Genomic DNA, 19,912 nt, shown 5'->3' with positions numbered 1-19,912 from the left:
TCATAGTACTTTCTTTTGCATTCCCATGTGGCCTTATGTATCTGTGTAATCCCTCGATCGTCTAGGTAGGTTCCAAAGTGGTCCATGAGTGTATACTAGTCTTTGTGATCTATTTTATATTCAGGAAATGTTCATTTCAGTCCTGGAAATGTGACTTTTTTAGTATCTGTACTTATTATACATTTGACAGGAGCCAAACACTATGGGTGACATCACATTCACTAAATCCTCTTCTTTATACACTCTATGATATGGCCACCCTGTGGAACTGTCTACACAAGTTCAAGTCTGTCAAGCATTAATTGTATTTATAGGCCTGAATCTAATGCGTGTGTTTACATTAAAACACCATGTGCTGTTCTATAGTGTTTGAATAGATGCTTCTAACTCAGTGTGACCTTCACTTGTGCTATGTCTGTTATTCTCTTAGTAAACTCTTTTGGCTCTCTTTCCTTTTTGTTTATAGAAGTATCTCCCTCTTACTTTACTTGGGCTCGTTCATAAACAGTGGACCACAGCGCATTAAGATGCTTTATTTACATATGAGGTAGTGTCAAAAGTATTATGATTGCTTCTAGGGGTGCGAGATTAATAGCAGAATCAAATCAAAATAGCAATTTCAATGGACGCAATTAGCAATCACCATAAGCACTATAATTTTCTTCTCAAACAAAATACAACAAAATCTTATTCTGTATTATCCTGCTAATGTTCTGAAATGTGATTCTTGTATTAGTTTTTCCGTTCATATTTCAGACTTTTTGTCAATCCTCCTGGACACTAGGGCTGGGCATCATTAAGAAGTTGTCGATACAATACATACATCGATACACAGGCCACGACACAGTACATCTCTCGATACAGTGCACTTTCAGTTCAATACGACATATTTCAATTTGATTCGATACGGTTCAGTAAAAAAATAATGATACTAAAAGTCTTTGTTAAACCACTTCTTGTGCAAAGTTCATATGAAACACAAACATTTTAATCCTCAAAACTGAAAATGTCAAATGTGTCGCAAAAATGAGTTTCCTTCCACTAAACAAGCAGCAAAACTGTAGCTCTGTAACAAAATAATTCTGTAAATTATACCAAAAAATACTCTTGCCGATATATCGATACAGCAGCCCACAATATTGATACTGTGTAAGCACATTAAACGATTTGATATATTGATATTTCAGTGTTTTTGACACCCCTACTGGACGTGTTTAAATAGTGCACTTTGAACTCTGAAATACTAATCAATAACAGTATTAGTATCAGAGCTAGATACTCATTTGAGCAAGTATTGATTCTCAAGTCACATTCTCAGGACAGAAATGAACGTTTCCTGAACAGCTTTAAAATGATCTTGAGCTGTATCAGAGCAATTATAAGACCCTATTGTCCACTATAGAACCTACCTCAAATTACACAGATATAAGGTCCATCCATCCATTTTCTTCCACTTATCTGGGGATATAAGGTCCAGTGTTGGGCATTTTACTTAAAAAAATAAATAATTAGTCACTGTTACAAATTACTTCCCCCATAAAGTAACTGAATCAAGTTAGTCTTGCTTTAATACAGTGGCTCTATCTCCATCTTCACTAGAACTCACATTAACTCCATATGGGCTCGGGGATGGGTTAACAGCAACAAGAAGCATGTTAGCATGTGACGATGTGAGGCACTTCATTAGATTGGAGTGACTTGAGGCAGACGCAGACAGATTTTTTTTCCCCCAGGGCACAGTTACACTTAACATAGATATTCTTGCCCTTTATTTCAATGAGGGAGAAATATTGTCGATATTTCCAGTGTGAAAACGTTGCCTTTGAATGTCCCTGACTCGTTGTCATTGTCAAATTTTCATTTTGTCTCATTTAGCTTGAAATGTGCAGGAAAGAAACAACAAGGCAATGTGAGCAGAGACTCTGCCCACAATCATGTTGGCCCTCCTCTCTCCTGAGCTCTCCCCGCTCCTGCTGACGCCTCACACCGCGGAGCCTCATTCAACCCAATTGTAACGTGGCACTTTGCTTTCCCAGTAACGATAACGGCATTGTAATAATGGGGAGTGTAATTAATTAGATTACTCCGTTACCGAAAATGTAGGGCCGTTATACTTAAACGCCGTTATTCCCAGCACCGATAAGGTCACATAGAGACAAGGGTTACAATAATGTTGAAAATCACTTTCTAACTGAAGAGTGTTTTTTATTATTGCCGAGATAGTATTGAGTTCTATTTCTTATGTCAAAACCAGGTATAACTTTTAGTATCATGACAACAAAGTCCTATTATTAAAGGTCCTATATTGAGCAAAATGGCTTGAGCTTTAAACGATGTTATAATGTTGTTACATCCTCAGAAACATACCCAGAGTTGTGTTTTGTTTCATTCACGCATTTGAGTAATTCTTTATTATTAGTCTGTCTACATCTCCAAAGCTTAAAATGTTCAGTTCCACCTTGTGATGTCCTGAAGCGGTAGTTTTCAAGTTAACAGCTCCATTTTAGTGTTAGATCAATAGAGATTGGCAATTCCAGGGCTGAAATTATCCAAATGATTCTAGTATTACCACATCACATCAAAAGCTGGAACAGAGTGTTTTGTGTTGGAGAGAGAAGACCTCAGCCTAAATATGCAGGGTTTGTGTGTTAAACATGTGAATGAAACAAAACACAAGCCAGGAAACAACATTATAACACAAATCAGAAAACGGCATAAACTTAAAACGCGAATAAATCTTCATTCGATATTTTTTCCCCAAATCGTTCAACCTAATTTCTACTGTATTTAGTATCAGATCTACTGTATTGGCCCAAGCTTTTTTTAGTTCCTTCTCCTTTGTAAAACCCCTCTATTCTATCTGTATCAAATTGCGCATTTAGTTTCATTAATATTGACATACCCGGGGGTGCTTGTAGCCTGTAAGCCGTATTGACCGCCAGTCTCAATGATGGATGCCCCTGTGCATTTCAATAGCCCCCAGACCTCTCCCCTCTGAGCCCGCTCCTCTCCGCTCACAGGCATCGATTGGTCTGATAAACACTGCTTTGGTGACAGTTCCTCCTGGCTCCAGCTCTGTAATGATAGCTCTAGTTTTTGGGGACGATTAGGTGGTCATTTATTGCGAGTTTTCAGGGCTGACAGAAGCCCTCTCTCGCCGCACGCCTCAGATCAGTGCCAAACATAATCATTTTACAGGGACAGGCTGTGTAGAGGCTGCACTCACATATGAAAACAGTTTGTCTGATCCACTTTGGACGTCGCACAAAGACACGAGAGCAGAGTGAGGGAGGAGGGGGCGAGAGCTGTCATCTCAGACACGCTGTACTTTTCATCTGGATGCTTTTTTTTTTTTACAGAAGACCTATTGTGCTTGTGTCTGCTATAAAGTTATAATCTATGACACCCGTGGATCATTATGTTATAGTTTGTACATTTTAAATTGCACTCAGTCCCGATTTGTCACTATATTACTATGGGAGAGTTTGTGTATGGCCCATAGGCTGTATTTATAAATGGACATAGCTAAGCCACTAGGCGCCGAGTTCCAAAGAGGAAGTGAGCATGGGCCGCTTCAGGCTTCATCAACTCTGTCTCCAAATTACTTTACATTAAAAAAAAAAAAAAGTCACCTTTCTATGTAACAGCTGCAGTGAGCCTCATCATTTGATCTTAAAATGTTCATATTTTATTTTTTTATTTATTTAAAACAAGGACAGTGCGTGGAAAACATTAATCTTAGAGAGAAAAGATGCTCTGTCCCAGATTTAGCCACAAGCTATTGTATTTTTTGGACTACAACATGCACCGGATTATATGGCGCAATATCAATAATGGTGAATTCTCTCGTCTGTTTTCATCCATAAGGTGCACCAGATTATAAGGGGCATTAAGCGAAACAAATGGACAACATTTGAGACTGATCCCTTAGCCCAGGCATCCACAATCCATTTGCAGATCGTGGCGTAATTCGCCCGGCGTTGCTTCCTTGTCTTGGTGAATGTGTATTATGAATATGAATGTGGGTGGATAAGTTTATTTATTATTTTTTTTATTTCCTATGAGGAGGACTCAAACATACATTGACTAGTAACTTATTTACTGCAGCTTTGTGCACATTTGCTTAAATTTACAGAAACAAAACTTAAAACCACATGACTCAATTGCATAAACTAAAGTGCTGAAAAAACAGCTCGCTCCTTGTGCATCTGTGTATCTTCTGTCGGACTAAAGGACACGACTCAGTGGATTATGTGTGTTCTTTCTGTGACAGAGGATGTGCGGCTGATGGTGAGTCTGTTCTGTTCTTCTATTGCTTTGGAGATGATTCTTGTAAAACTTTTCAGAGATTAGGCTCCTGACTTCAGTAGCCGTAATGCTCTGACAATCCATCAAGCAGTGCAGCTTCGTAGCTTACCAAAGTCGTACTAAAACATTTTGACAGATTTCTGAGCGCCTTGTACCACATAAAATCGGTTTGAGGTCAATAAGCACAACCAGAATTAATACATAAGGCTTTTCAGGATTATAAGGCTCACTGTCGATTTTAAGTGTGCTTTATAGTCTGAAAAAAAATGGTACTTTCCATCTGCAGTCCTTGGGCAGGTGTTAACCCCCTCTACATGGTCCTGGTGTTTTTATTTCACTATTTTGTCTGTAAATAAAGTATAATTTTTAATATGGACTTGGCTCCAGATTCGCTACTCTTGATTTCTCCTGCTGAAATCAGCGCTGTTTGATTCTGATGCATGTCCCTGATTGGCTAATCCACTTGTCAATCACACCCATTTGAAAACAGTGAGATTCACCAGTGACCAGACTCGCATCTTCGTAAAGTATTAGAGAAAGAGCACTACAACAGTTTTAGGGCTCAGTGTTTAGACCATTCATCCATCAACCCAGATGTCAGAGGTTTGAATCCTACTTAGAACAAATTTTATTGCTGCGTCCTTAGGCAAGACACTTCACCCACCTAGTATGAATGTGGCATGTGCATGAGTAAGCTGTGGTCAGAGAGGCAGATGGCACAGATTTGCAGCCTCACTTCTATCAGTAGTTAGAAAAATGACTACAGCAAGTTCATGGCATTTTGTTATTTTTTTTAATTTTAAAAATACGATCCACTCGGGTCCATAGTTCACACAGTCCTGATGATGTATGTGAAGTCTGTTGACAGTTGTGGCGTGGTTCTGATCTGTTGGCGTGAGCAGAGCAGTTTGGGGTAATGCTTCAATAAATCATCATTATGGAGAGATTTCCGTGTATCAGATTACACTGATGAGGATCTGCTGCAGAGTCATGCATTAGAGTTCTATTAAAAGCTCCATGTTTACGCCAAGATCAACCCTGACTGCCATCTCTGTTCTTTTTACCACACAATATCCGATAATCACAGAAAGTCCATCTCTGTCCACATTCAAACTTCTATAATATTAATGTCTGTACCACCTTGTGATGTCATGTGGTAATACAGGTATTGCTCCACTGTGCTTTGAAACTCCATACACCTTCACTAGAATCATTTTAATCAATTCACTCTTGGAATTGCCAATCTCTACTGAACAAAAGGTAACTTCATGACATCACATTGTGGAACAGAGCAGTCTGAGCTTTAGAGTTATAGACAGACTAATAATAAAGTGTTACTCAAACATACGTGAATGAAACAAAACACAACTTGGAGCATGTTTTTGAGTCAATTTTGAGTAATTTAGAAACTTTAAACTGTGGATGAAGGCAAACCACACAACAACTCCCCCTTATGTAACAGATAATACTCCCGACTACTGTACAACAACTTCCCCTTATGTAACGGATAACCCTATGTCCTGTCAATCATCATCATTGTTGCTCTGTCTTCCTATGACCTCTTGTATAAAGCTGAGATTTTATTACTTATTTTTCTATTTTATTTTGACTTTTACATAATACATTTATATATTTATTCCTTATTTGACACCTGTCTCTTGCACTTTTTTGCTGCTTATTTAGATTTTTTTTTATTATCATTTATAGTTTTTACTCTTTGTTATTATATTATATTGTGATGTGTGAACTACTGTGTCCAGATCATTTCCCTTGTGGATCAATAAAGTTTGTCAAAAGCTGAGCATACAACTGTGAGATTTTTGGCCCTTTTTGAGCTGACTTTTCACTTGTGCAACCGTTTTTGGGATTGGGCTAAGTTTTGGCTTAATTTTGTCTTGTGCTTTGTGTAGTAAATATGAGGTAACGATAACCTATTAATACCTCATGAATAGTTCTCGATTGGCAATTGTAGGTTGCAAGAATATCAAACCGGTTTGAAATCCAGTCATCTCTCGTGAGGGTTTTGCACTGTTTAAGTAGTTCGTATAGTGTAAGAACATGAATTGTGAGCTGTGAACTTTTAAACCCTTCAATTTATTCATACAGTTTGAGCTGGGGCTGAGTGAAACGATGGAAAATATTGCAGAGTGCATGTCCGGCATTAGTCTAAGTCTAACCAACACTGTTAACCTTTTAACCTTTGACTATTCTGTGTCTTTTTGTAACTGTTTTGTGTTTTGTATTGTTTTCTGTGTCATCAGTCTATAGGGACAACAGATGGAAATTTGCATTTTTGTTATAATATGGCATATTTACCATGTAATGACAGATGTTTATTAGAGGTCCACCATGTAACTTTTTGGTTGAGAGCCCATCACCTGCTTGTTTCTGTGGATATGTCATTGCTCTGCCTACGTTAAACATCTCTACCATCTGTCTTTCTGAAAGCATGGTCGCCTCTCCACAGATCTGACCTGTAACTTGGTCTGTTTGGTTTGCATGAAGATAAAAAGGTTTAATACCATACTGTGAAACATTCCAGACAATGCTATAACATGTCCATGGAGAAAAGCATATGACAGACAATCCACCAGGAAAGTCACATAAGGCACATTTAATATGCACTCTCCCTATCAAATAAATAAAATAAGATAACTAATTTTGCTGCTCACACATAAAAAAAAAGAAAAGAAAAAAAAAACATCAACATAAAGGACCGAGAAACAGTGCCTTACTTATCACAGGTAAAAGAAGTTATATATTTTGAGGGACGCGTGGTACAAATTAGCTGTAATTCGACTCTCTTAAGTTTGGACATTGGAGCATTTTCAATATTTTCTATTGGTCTGTTCCACTCTCTTCTGGATTTGAACAAAATGTGAAAGGGGCCCTCACTGTCCTATAAGTATGCATAGAGTTTGAAGTGCTGAAGTCATTTTATATCTGTGGAGGATTAAGAAGAGTTTTTGTCCTTGAGAACAGTGGGGGTGACATCAAATCTGTTCACATGCCGTTTTCTGTGCATGGGGTGAACAAGCTGTCTACAGGCACGGCTGATAAAACAATAGCTATCCATCTGTCAAGACAAAATGAACAAAATGAAAAAAGTGAAATGATTTGGTGAACTCTTAAACTTTTGAAACTCTGAAACTATTAGAAAGTATTGTTTATATTTTATGGAGAAATAATCGTCATATTTGAAATACAACAGGCAGATGTTTGACAAGAGGGATGTCTGAGGAGCTCCAAAAATGGCAATGCAATTATAGTGTCTCTTCGTATCTTCATGTTTTTCAACCGTACAAAAAAATCAGACCCTGCTTTCCATATTGCACACTGCCATTGTGTTCTTGAGCAAAACATAGTGCACCTGAAAACTGACATTTATTACATTCAGAATCTGACGATACCTGATATCAACCGATACCAGTGTAGGAAGAGAAAAAGGAGGGAAAAGGCATTTTATTTCCATCAAAACAAAGTTAACTTACAACAAAATAGATCCAGCTATTTTGTTGATCCATCCAGAGTTGTTTATTAAAGTAACTGTATGGATAAGCATTCTAAATCTACATGAATCTGTACGTAGTCTCATTACATCCAATAAAAAGCCCAACAAGGAACCTGCAGTATGCCCAATCCAGATTGAACCCAATGTTCGACACTTGTATTGGTGCATACTTAATTTTGAGGCTCATAATGCCGTAATGATTTATGTATTATTCAGTATTACATTTTATTCATATATTTAAACTACTTTGGATAATATTTTGGACTATAAATTGCTACTGAGTATAAGTTGCACCAGCGAAAAATGCGTAATGAAGAAAAAAACATATATAAGTCACACTTTTTGGGGGAATTTTATTTTATAAAATCAAAGACCAGGAGCTAACATTTCATCTTGAAATGCAAGTTATAGTAATAACAATAGAACAGAACAACAGGCTGTAATTGCAACTTATTACTAACTCTCCATCTCACTCCAAATCACTCAGTCCATTGAATTCTTCATCTTCAGTGTCACTTCTGAGCAACTGCATGACCTCTGGAGGTAAACGGAGCGCTGCTTCCTCTTCTGTGTAATTGTCTTCAGACTCAGTTTCAGTTAGAATTATGCCAGCCTTTCTGAATCCTGACAGGATGGTTTCAGTTGTCACTGAAGTCCAGGCTTTGTCCATCCATCCAATAACTTCCAGGAAAGTTGCATGGCACATTCTCCTAGTTGTCACAAGTTTCTCGTTCACTCCAAACTTTCTTTCTGCTGCTCAGTTACCATTTTTGGCTGCATATTTCACTACTTGCAGTTTGTAATCTACAAAATATGATTTTCTTTTTGAGGCATTTGTGTTCGGTCTTCTTAGTTGTCTTGTTTAATTTGTTTAAATTTTAAATGATACAGAAGAAATGGTGAGATCGACTGACATGATACAGACAGGACAGTGGCTCTTTCTGCAGGAGACATGCTCAGTAGAGTGAAGTGACAGAGGAACAGGAGTAATAGACGCAGACGCAGGAAGCACCCCATAATGAAAAAAAGTGTGACTTATAGTCTGAAAAATACGGTACTTGAGATACTAAAAAGCTTAAATCTCTTTTCTTCTTCTGTCTTGTCTTTTCAGTTGCAGAGGCTGAAGCGCTCCCTCTCCTTTAAGACCATGATGCGCAGTAAGAGCGTGGACAACTTCTTCCAGAGGTCCAACAGCGAAGCGCGCCTGCCCCCGGACTTCATCACGGACCCCCCTCCCCCCTCGCCCCCGCTGGTGCCCGGCTCGCCCCTTCTGGGTGACGCCCGCTCCCCCTCGGTCTCTCCCTCCCTCAGCCCGAACCCCTCCGTGGCCTCTCACTCGCCCTGCCTCAGCCTCTCCCCCTCTCTGCCCGCCAAGCCCGTACGCCCCCAGATCAACCACTGCTTTCAGGACCACGTGTTTCGCAAACCCACCAACTGCCAGCATTGCAAGAACATGATTGTGGGTAAGTTTCACAAAATGTACTAGAAAACAGTGATTGAAACAGGCTATATTGGTTGGTTGGTTTCTGGTTTCTAGAACATGATGATGCCAGATGAGGGGAGAGGGACACTTTTTTTTATAACAACTATTTAAACCAGGGGAGTCCAGACTTTTTTTTTTTTTTTCACTGAGGGCATATTGAAATAATTTTGAAGTAAAGGGCTATAGACCGGTGTCAATCAGTGAGTCATTCAGCTTTGACAGAGCCACACTGTACCTTTTCAGAAGGCTTGGAACAGTCATTTAGGGTTTATATCACAATGTAATGTTATGCTGTTGAGGTAATGGTGGTGAAATTAACATTTTTAGTTCTGCTAATGATCAGTTAAGTCAGTTTAGCAAGAAGCCTGAGGGCCAACAAAAATGTGGTCCCTGGGCCATAGTTTAGACACCCCTGATCTAAAAGGTAAATGTTGAACCTGATCATTTCTGACTAGACTAGACGTGAAAACATGCTATATTACAAAATCTCAAATTTTACAGTTTTCATTTTAACTGCTGTTCATCTTTATCATTATATTATAGTTTAGGTTAAAGGTCTACCTGAGACAGAAGTTTCAGTCCCGCTCCCGCCTGCACCCACAAATAATTGTAATTTTCATTCCCACTTCCACCTGCATCTGCGATATTTTGTTCCTCTCTTGCCCGCATATCCTGCAAGATGGAAACGTTCCCTTTCTTAAGATCTATCAAACACTGAGAAGCGGAAAAGAATTGTCTAAAATGTGCGCAGGATTAAACCATGTCCTCAAATTTAGGCTGCTTAAAATGTTTTTATTAATGCCAAATAAAATATCCAGCACAAATGATGTATGATAGGCGTACATGAATCATTTGTATATTTTTCTTTACACTAGGGATGTAACAATAACATCAATAATAGATAATAACAATAATAGAAATATCGTGATACTGTAAAGTTCTCACAATAATATCATGGACCATCTCCATATATCGAATTACAAGTCTCATTGCTTAAATTAAGAGTGCAGCAATATCTAAAAAAGACAGAGGGAACTACATAGACCATGATCCTTTGCTTCATTTCAGTGTAGACTACATGAAGAAATAACAGTTCTAAGCACTTTTAAATCTTAGTTCTTTGGATTAAGTTTTGTCAAGGCATTTTATGAGGAAAAAATAGCATATTAACAGTTTTGTTAACCTCTACAAAATATCACAATAAAATTTGTACCTAACCTCATCATGAGCCTCCCCAGCATATCATGCGCTTTCCCACAATATTGCAATAAATACCGTATCGTGAGGTTCATACTGTGACGATATCGTATCGTAGACTTGGATATCGTTACACTCCTACTTTACACTCATATTTAGTTAGTCCCGCCTGCTCCCTCATTGTGCAGTCAACACAGGGCTCTAGTGTAGGTGCCATTTTGATCACTTTTCCCATCGCTTGGAAAAGGGCCTCTTCCTCCTTGTTTCCATGGAAATATTGTTCTACAGTATAAAACATATATCTCCATGAAGAATGTGCTGAAATATGGTTTTCACTTTCTGTTTTCATGGAATCATGCAGGTGACCTGCCTCCAGAAAGTTACACAGTGTTGCTTTAAATCAACATATTATTTCACAATTACCTGATCTTAATTAGCATTATAGTTCTTACTTCCCTCTGAACACATCACAATAGGTTTTTCCTTTTCTAGCCTTAAGCTCCTCTTCTCCACCAGCCTCATGTAGCCTCATGTCTCTGAGCTCGGTGCGTATTGACCCAAATGAAGAACCATTTTTAGGAGAGAACATCCCTTATTATGCAAATGTCCATTCGATACACTGTTTTTCTGGAGCGCAGCTTGATTCAGCGTCTGTGACCGCGTGATCCGAAGAAGAGGAAATTTAATTTGAGGTACAGAAATTGCATTTGGACAAATATTACAGCGCGCATAGAAATCTCAAAGGGGTGATGTTATGGAGGGCAAGAAGTGGAACAAGCTGAATTATTCGTTTTGAGACATATTGTGGAGTCTGCAAAACTGTCTGCAGCACAGCAAGTTTGTGAAAGGCTCACACAATCACAGCGGTTCTTTTGGTAAATAAGCTATGGGCGCTATAACTTACTCGTCATGGTGCAATGGTATGAAATGAATCCTAAAGCAGACTATATTTCTATCTATGCCTTGTACACTGAAGTGGGAATAGCAATTTCTTTATTTAATTATAAAGGAAAAAAATCCTTTGTGGTTTAAAGAGGAGGTATTACACTCTATGGGGTAATAATTGCGAACATGCAACATAATTGGATTACTGTGTTCACTTTAATGGTTTTGAAAATGCTATATTCGCCGAACTAACTAGTTTCAGTTTTGCTTTTTATGTTCTGACTCTCCCCTCCCTTTGCTCCCTAAGCTAAGTCACTCCCCCTTCAGAGCACTATCACAACACAAATCAGTGCGCTTTCTGCTATATACTGCACATTGCATCAGGTTTGTGAAGCCGTACTGTGGTGTTTTGTATCATGCGTTTGTATATTTAAGGAAAATTTTGGATAGAATCGTACGGCTAACCGCGTGGAGGGTTCAGGGAAGAGATCGCTAGATTAGTCAAAGACAGAGGTGAGGACTTGCAAGGCTTGACTTGGACTCAAGTCAGACCCGAGTCACTATTTTTCAGGACTTTGAGACTTGACTTGATAAAATGGAGGAAGACTTGGGACTCGACTTGGACTTGAAGGTCAGTGACTTGGGACTTGACTCGGACTCGACGCCCGTGACTTGAGAAGACTTGAGAAACACTTTTAAATCTGAATTCTTTTTATTCTGACTGTAATGATTCACTCTAAGATCTTGTCAAGACATTTCTACAACTCTTACATACTCTATAAATACTCATATATAAATATACTATGATTTTTTTAAGAACTATTTAGTTTTAAAGTCATATAAATTGCAAAAATCTAAGCTGTCTTTGGTACTCTGGTTTAAAGACTTGATATGAATTGAAGCCCAAACCAGACAACTTGGACTTGACTTGGAATTATGGACTAGTGACTCGAGACTCGACTTGGACTTGCCTGCATTTGACTCGGGACTTGACTCGGACTTGAGGTCAAAGACTTGAGAATTACTTGAGACTTTCAAAACAACGACTTGGTCCCACCTCTGCTCAAAGATGTATGGATGACATATAAAATCTCTTCAGGTGTGTTTTTGACGAGGGGACAACATTACACCATGTTAGAAACCTCCACAAAGTCCATTAATGTTGGTGATTTTTTTTTCGGATATATCTCTTCTATAGTTTTATGATCCCAAACTGTATTTTTGCAGCGTACCAGGCTCTATATTTTGGGTTTATGATTAACAATTAGATACAGACTTCCCCAAAGCTGCATCTTTTACAATATAATCTATGGAGGAAAAACAAAATTACACACGCACAAGAATATAATTGAGTTCCCAGGCTTCTTGGGAGTAGCTAAATGAAAAGAAGAAATTGAGACCGCTGCAGTCTTATTACTATCAATTTACCAAAAACAAACAAACAAACAAACAAAAAAAACTCATTTGTATTATTTATAACAGTGATAAAAATGGAAGTGTTGTCTCATTTGAACCATAAAAATCCCAACAGGCTTCACAATCTTGAGCGATTAAACCAATTCCCTTTTTATAAACGAACATAATGGATTTTTGGATTTGCTTCTAACTAGGATTACATGAACCAAAACTGAAATCGCTCTCAAATAACTGACTTTCAGTAGATTAAAGGTCCTATTTTACACAAAGCTGACTCTTGTAAGCTTTAAGCCGTGTCTTTAGTTCAGTAGAGATTTGCAATTCCAGGGCTGAAATGATCCAAATGATTCTCATGAAGGTGTATGGGGTTTAAAAACACAGTGGAGCACTTCTTTTACCACGTGAGATTACAAGGTGGAAGAGAGTGTTAAACATGTGTGAATGAAACAAAACACAACTCAAGTTATGTTTTTGTCAAGGAAACTACATTATAACAGACAGTGTTGGGGAGTAACAGATTACATGTACCGGAATTACGTAATCAGAGTACAAATTATGAGTAACTGTATTCAGTTACAGTTACTGTTTCAGTGAGTGGTAATTAGATTACAGTTACTTTGTTGAAATAAATGGATTACATGACAGTATTTTCCTGTTTTCACATTTTGGGCTATATTCCTTTTTTATTTATTTTTTTATTTTTTATTTCGGTAATTCCACTCATTGCTGGAAACCCAAACAGAACATGCACAATAAGAGCAATGTAAACGTCTTGTTAACGTTGGTGGACGAGGTCATTAATTATCATCGTTAAAAATCTGATTCCGCATCATTTTGAGTAAAAAACATCAAATGTTACTGAATTTTACTGGGCTGAAAGTGATTTTATTTTATTTTTTAAATAAATAATGTGAAACAGTAACAGTAGATGGACATAATTTAAAGCAGCAGTGATCTCATATAAAAATCATTTCTCTATCAATAATATTTTTTAATACGGTTAAGGAAAGACTGGTCTTTTTCTTGTCTTTTAGCACATAAAACTTCTCATGTTCAGATCTTCGTCTTTGCTTCTCTACAGAAAACAAATGCCTCTTCGTGGAGATTTGGACTCAACAGCCAATTTGAAGAGAACAAATAAGAATTTTCAGGATGTGGTTGGTACATTCATGTAGTTTAAAAAGCATGACAATATCAAGTAATCCAAAGTATTCAGATTACATTACTCACCTAAAGTAACTTAATGGATTCCATTACAAACTACATTTTGGGGCATGTAATCTGTAATCTGTAGGGGAATACATTTTAAAAGTAACCTTCCCAACACTGATAACAGATCAGAAAATACTGTAATATGGATGTCATACGGAAAAAAAACTCAGACAGTTCACTAAAAATAGATTGAATTTGCTTAGAAGTGAAAAAAAATGGATTTACTTCATCTGCTCTGACAAAGTGACACAACATCGGAGGCAGGTGATGTGTTATACAAGAGCTCCGTCTGAGTGTATATGAACTAAAACAGGAATGATCAGTCATACAGTCACAAACAGACAAGAGACAGCACAGAAGGGAAATTAACAATGTAAATGTTCAAATAGACCCTCAAGGACGTAGGAAAATGATTAAGATGCAAATTGAAAGCGAAGTATAGAAATGGTATTTTTAGAAACACATAATGTTACCGTCTCTGATAATGGAGACGTGAAATTGCTAAATCAATATCGTGTTAGACAATGGACCCACGAGCTGCAATAAGAGCTGTGTGATTATAGAGCTTGTAATTCTTATAGCAGATACTGTACAAATCATGCGTTGTGTTAGAAATAGAGGTACGAGGTGACGAGTGGTAAGAGTAAACAAATGATAAGGCTAACTAGGTGTGAAACAAGATTTAGACTTATATTTATTATATGATATAGGGCTTTGGTTGGATTTTCTTACTCATGCTAGACAACACTAACAATGTATGTATGTGATTTTCTAGATTCTCAAATTTGCTTTACTATTTTGTGCGTTGTTCATCCCATAATCTGAGGTAGTAGCCCTGTCTGAGATCCAGGATATACACTTCTTCAGTACTTTATCAAGATGTTCTTCGTTCACTGTTGAATCTCCCTGTAATGGAAAAATAAAGGAATAAAATATCACAGCGCCAAGCAATACACTCTTATTCTGTGGGGAAATAGATTTGATATTATTTAAAAAATCATAGGTGCCCAGTGAACTCCTTCATTGCATTGCATCACTGAAAAAAAATGTATTTTTCGGACTATAAGGTGCAGTATTCATAATAAGGTTGAATTTTCATACATAAGGCACACTGGATTGTAAGGCGCATTAAGCAAAACAACAGACAACACTCGAGACTGAAACCTGATCAATTGGCAGATCATGACGTAATTCCCCCGGCACTGCCTCCCTGTCTTGGTGACACTGGTGTATTATGAATGTGAATGTGGGTGGGTCAGTTTAGTTTTTTATTTCCTACGAGGAAGACTCAAATATACATTGAGTAATAATGTGTTTAATGCAGCTTTGTGCACATTTGTTTACGTTTTACAGAAATGAAACTTAAAGCAACATGGTTCATTTGCATAAAATATAAATGCTGAAAAAACATCTCTCCTTGTGCGCTGATCACGACTCAGTGGAATATATGTGTTCTCCATGAGGCTCCTGACTACGGTGGCCAGATTGTTCAGACAATCCATCAAGCGATGTGGCTTCGTAGCTTACCATAGTCGTACTAAAACATTTTGACAGATTTTTGAGCGCCGTACACCACATAAAATCGGTTCGAGGTCAGTAAGCACAACAAGGCACACTGTCGATTTTCAAGAAAAGTAAAGTATTTTAAGTGCACCTTATAGTCTGAAAAATACAGTATCTGATTGCACAATGATGTCTGACTGGACTTAAGACTCAACGGACTGAGTGGTGACCAAACAGATATCAATCTGTAAAAAACAGAGAGATATCATTTTGGATTTACCAGGTATTGTAGATTAAGTAAAAGTTCCCAACTGGTTCAAACTAGACACATACTACTGAAAAAAAGTATTTTTCATCCTTGACATTTTGACCAAAGTAACCTCAGAGTATAAACTCTGTGTAGTCTGTGGAGGAGTGGATCAGAAGAGCAGATTTGCCCCCTGCTGTGCCCTTTGTCTCACTGCTCTTTCATCTCATCTGTGCCACAGGAAACTCCAAACAGGCGCTGCGCTGCAAAACCTGCAAGATGGCCGCTCATCTGTGGTGCACCTCCGATCTCTCACAGCAGCCCTGCTACGGAAAGGTACACGCGCTCTTTAGGAAACAGGAAATGACCAAATAAGGATCTTTAAACGAGCAGGTGTCAACAAGTGTATCATCAGGACCACTGTAACCTGGCAACAACCCAAATAAAATGATCCAGTTATCCAGTTTGAACTTTACTATCCACTTTGTACCTTATTGATACAGTTTAACTATTATTCATACTTTAGATCTGATGTCGTCAACATTCCCTGTAGGCATGTCTGAAGCTCTGTTAGAATTTAATCTGAGCATTTTTAATTACAATCTGACCATAAAGAACTGACTTAGTTGAAACTGCAACCGGTGAGATGAATTGTGCTGTTGAACAGTTACAGTCACAAGCCAGGTACAGGTAATCACTCTCACCATTTTTGTTGAGAATCAATCACCATGAACGCTCATTTTAATCACAGGCTCCTAATTTTTCTTGAGTTTGTTTTAAAACTTTTTTGTCCATGTTTGCTAATGTGTGCATTGTATCTCCATGGTAACTACTGAAAATTCCACCAAAAAACAAACAAAAAAAACAAGAAAACAGCATGATGTCACTGCAAAGTATCAGCTGGTGTATGATCTTTTTAACATTTTTGGCAAAGTAACTGAAAATAGTCCTATGAGTTACTTTTACATTTGTACATTAAAGGCGCACTGCATAACTTTTTCTGGTAAAGGATCCTTTTATCTGGAAAGTTCCACAGTATGGCGTTAAATTAAAATTCAGTGAGGTGTTAATAGTTTTGAAAAATGCTTTGAAATAGACACATTCTTGCAGGGAGCAGGTCCTCTCTCCACAAATCTGACCTGTAACTTGATCTTGGTCACCTTGTCTCTTGGCATATATTTAATGACATACTGTGGAACATTCCAGACAAAACAAACACTCTCCGTGGACAAAGTTGTAGAACCTCAACTAGAAAAGTTTCATACTGCATCTTTTAAAATGCATGATGTTTTTCCTTCCCTCTACTTTATCATCTCACAAATATCTTTAGACTTTGTGATTTTCTTCGCTCATCAAAACCACTCATCTTTCTGTTTTGTTCTGTCAGTAATTTGTGAATAGTTTCTTTGATTTGGAAACATTTTGCTGCGTGGCAATCACTTCAAACCGGCTGTTCTTTTTTTTTTTTTGTTCCTGTTGTGTTTAAAAGAGAAGTCCCAAGGTCTCAAAACAATAGTGAGGACAATTTGAGAAATACAAGTAATAACAACAACACCATTACAGAACAAACTATAATGTAATCTCCCCTTTTGTATCTATTACCACATGACATCACAAGGTGGAACAGAGTGTTTTCAGTTTGAGAGAACAACTCAGCGTAAATATGCAGGGCTTGTGTGTTAAAGTTACATCTATCTTCTATCTTCAAGTTACAGGTCAGATCTATGGAGAGGCAACCCCGCTCACAGTCAGAATGTTTTTCTAGGTCAGGGATGTCAAACTCAAATTCACAGACGGACAAAATTAAAAACTGGGACAAAATCATGGGCCAAACTAAATAGTTATTGAAAAAATTCAGCATCTGCATGTTTTCTCTTCTTTCGAGATATGTAATATTAAACCTTTTCTTTTAAAATAAATGTCTAATGATATTCTTGCTTAAACATTCAATCCAGAACAAGCATAATCTAAAATAATAACAACTTTTTAAATAAATAATGTCTCTATCTGTAGCTTTTGAACTCCTTTTGAATGTTTTTTTTTTTTTTTCCACAAGCCAAAAACCAGTCAAAAATAACAATTTACTTCAATGAAAATCATGAAAATCCAATCTTTTAACCATGAACAGTCAAAAATCATAAAGATCATCCAAGTTTAGTTTACTAGACTGTGATTTACTCTGATGCACATGGGTCCAAAGCAGATACAAGTACTTGGCATCTCTTCTTCGATACAAGTTCATCAAAGTATTAGTATTAGTATAAATAGTAGTAGTATTAGCAGTACATGCGCCATTCTGGTATGGCAGGCGGCGGGTCAGCTCTAATACATATTTGATACGAGCTTGTGAGAAAAATATAAATATATTTCGGGTCAAATTTGGCTCGACATGTCTGTTGTAGGTATTTTTGCGCTATAAAACCATAAAATTGAGCTCATGTAAGGCAGAATTGTTTAATGTCATACTGTGGAACATTCCAGGCAAGGCAATGACATTTCCAAAGGAACAATGTGACGGACCCTCTACCAGAGCAGTTACACAATGCACCTGAATGAAACAAAACGCAACTCCAGGTAGGTTTGTGATGAGGAAACAACATTATAACATAGATCAGAAAAAATGTAATATGGACTCTTCAAAGGTCTGTAAGGCTACGCTCAGACTGCAGCCTGAAGTGATCCTAATCTGATTTTTTGGCCCCTATGTGACCTGTATCTGATCTTTTAATGACAGTCTGAACGACACAGATACGATTTTTTTCAAATGTGACCCAGGCCACTTGGATATGTGCTCCTGAAACCGATACATGTCTGATCTTTTGACATGCAACTTCAGTCTGAACGGCCAAAGCGCATTCATCCCACCCACACGTTATCAACAAGCCACAAACGTCACTATTCTGCACTGAAGTAGGCGAAAATTGTTAATGAAATCCGTGTCACTGAAGCGAAGCACATCTCCACTCACCACTCTTGGCTACGTCTGCGCATCCACACGTTCCTTTCAACGGACGTCGCTGCTACTGCCCCACAAAACAACATGGCCAAAAACCTCGTCCTTCTCCTTCTCAATCTCCTCCTTAAAACAAGTAAGTTGTTCATGTTTTGGCTCTGGTACGAGAGGAACTTTAAAATCTCCAGGTGCTCAATGCTGCAGTCACATTTAATTGGAAATGTGAACGACCTCGCAAAAACATCGGATTTCACAAAAAAATCTGAATTGAGCGTTAAGCCCTGCAGTCTGAACGTAGTCTGTTGGAGGGTCTGACACCTGCTTGTCTCCATGGAGATGTGCCTAGAATGTTCCACAGTATGGCCAATAAATTTCCAAATTACCGTTTAGATTGGTGGAGAGGCAACCCCACTCACAGAGAGAACAGATGTTTTTTTTTAAGATATTTTGGAGCAATATTTACTTCCTGTAGATAAATGAAAGAAAGATTGGACAATTTAAATCAAAGCATTAACATCTCCATGGAAACAAACAGGCTGCGACTAGACCCAGTGCAGCAAAGTGCAAGTTACACAGTGCATCTTTAAAAACAGATGGAACGCGAGCTAATTTCCAGGTCATTTAAGTTACTTCTCTGACGTCAAGATAAGCACCCAAAGTGGCACTGACAAAGAGTGGGTTTGTTCCTCCCTCCCGCTCTGCACCGTGCATTTGAAAGTTTTTTGGCAGCACTTAAACCCCTGCAAATGTCTGATAATGGGGTTACAAAGAGATGTGTCCTTTTTTAGTCAAACTTCAACTGCGTCAGAAGCCATAATTTGTGGTTAGTTGCAGACTTAATTACCCCATAGGCTTTAAGATGAGTTCGGCCTTGTCCAGCTCTGTTCTCCGCTAATGCCCCCTTCAGCTTTTATTATTACATTTGAGCAGAATAATCCGGCGCGAGTTTAGTTTTGACCTCCACGTCCTCCCGTTCCCCTGTAGACGCTTTTAATAAGCCCATCACAAATCCCGCGCAGCAGACAACAGCAGACAGGTGCAATCATGATCACACCTGAGACACGGCAGCAAAGGCTTCTGGGAGTTTTTAGACTGATGTGAAAAGAGGAGCTAAAAATCGGATGTGTATTTTAATATTCATGAATGCAAATAACTCACGTAAACAGGTGCATTTGTCAAAAAGGTGTGGACTGCCGC

The 19,912-nt window shown here is 38.0% G+C and overlaps 1 protein-coding gene across 1 annotated transcript in view; it reads left to right on the top strand.

The window, feature by feature from the left end:
- LOC110161700 (SH3 and cysteine-rich domain-containing protein 2) overlaps positions 1-19,912 on the top strand; it is a 103,304-nt gene that overhangs the window by 39,429 nt on the left and 43,963 nt on the right. The window contains exons 2-3 of the mRNA XM_055152871.1: positions 8,931-9,282; positions 16,004-16,098. Of these exons, the coding sequence (XP_055008846.1) occupies positions 8,931-9,282; positions 16,004-16,098 (447 nt within the window). The remainder of the gene's footprint in view (positions 1-8,930; positions 9,283-16,003; positions 16,099-19,912) is intronic.

This window comes from Boleophthalmus pectinirostris, unplaced genomic scaffold (genome assembly GCF_026225935.1).
Source record: "Boleophthalmus pectinirostris isolate CB_2022bp ecotype Guang Dong unplaced genomic scaffold, ASM2622593v1 HiC_scaffold_17, whole genome shotgun sequence".
Taxonomy (NCBI): Eukaryota; Metazoa; Chordata; class Actinopteri; order Gobiiformes; family Gobiidae; genus Boleophthalmus; species Boleophthalmus pectinirostris.
Note: the sequence above shows the minus strand (reverse complement) of the source record. Positions and strands in the feature narration are given on the sequence as shown.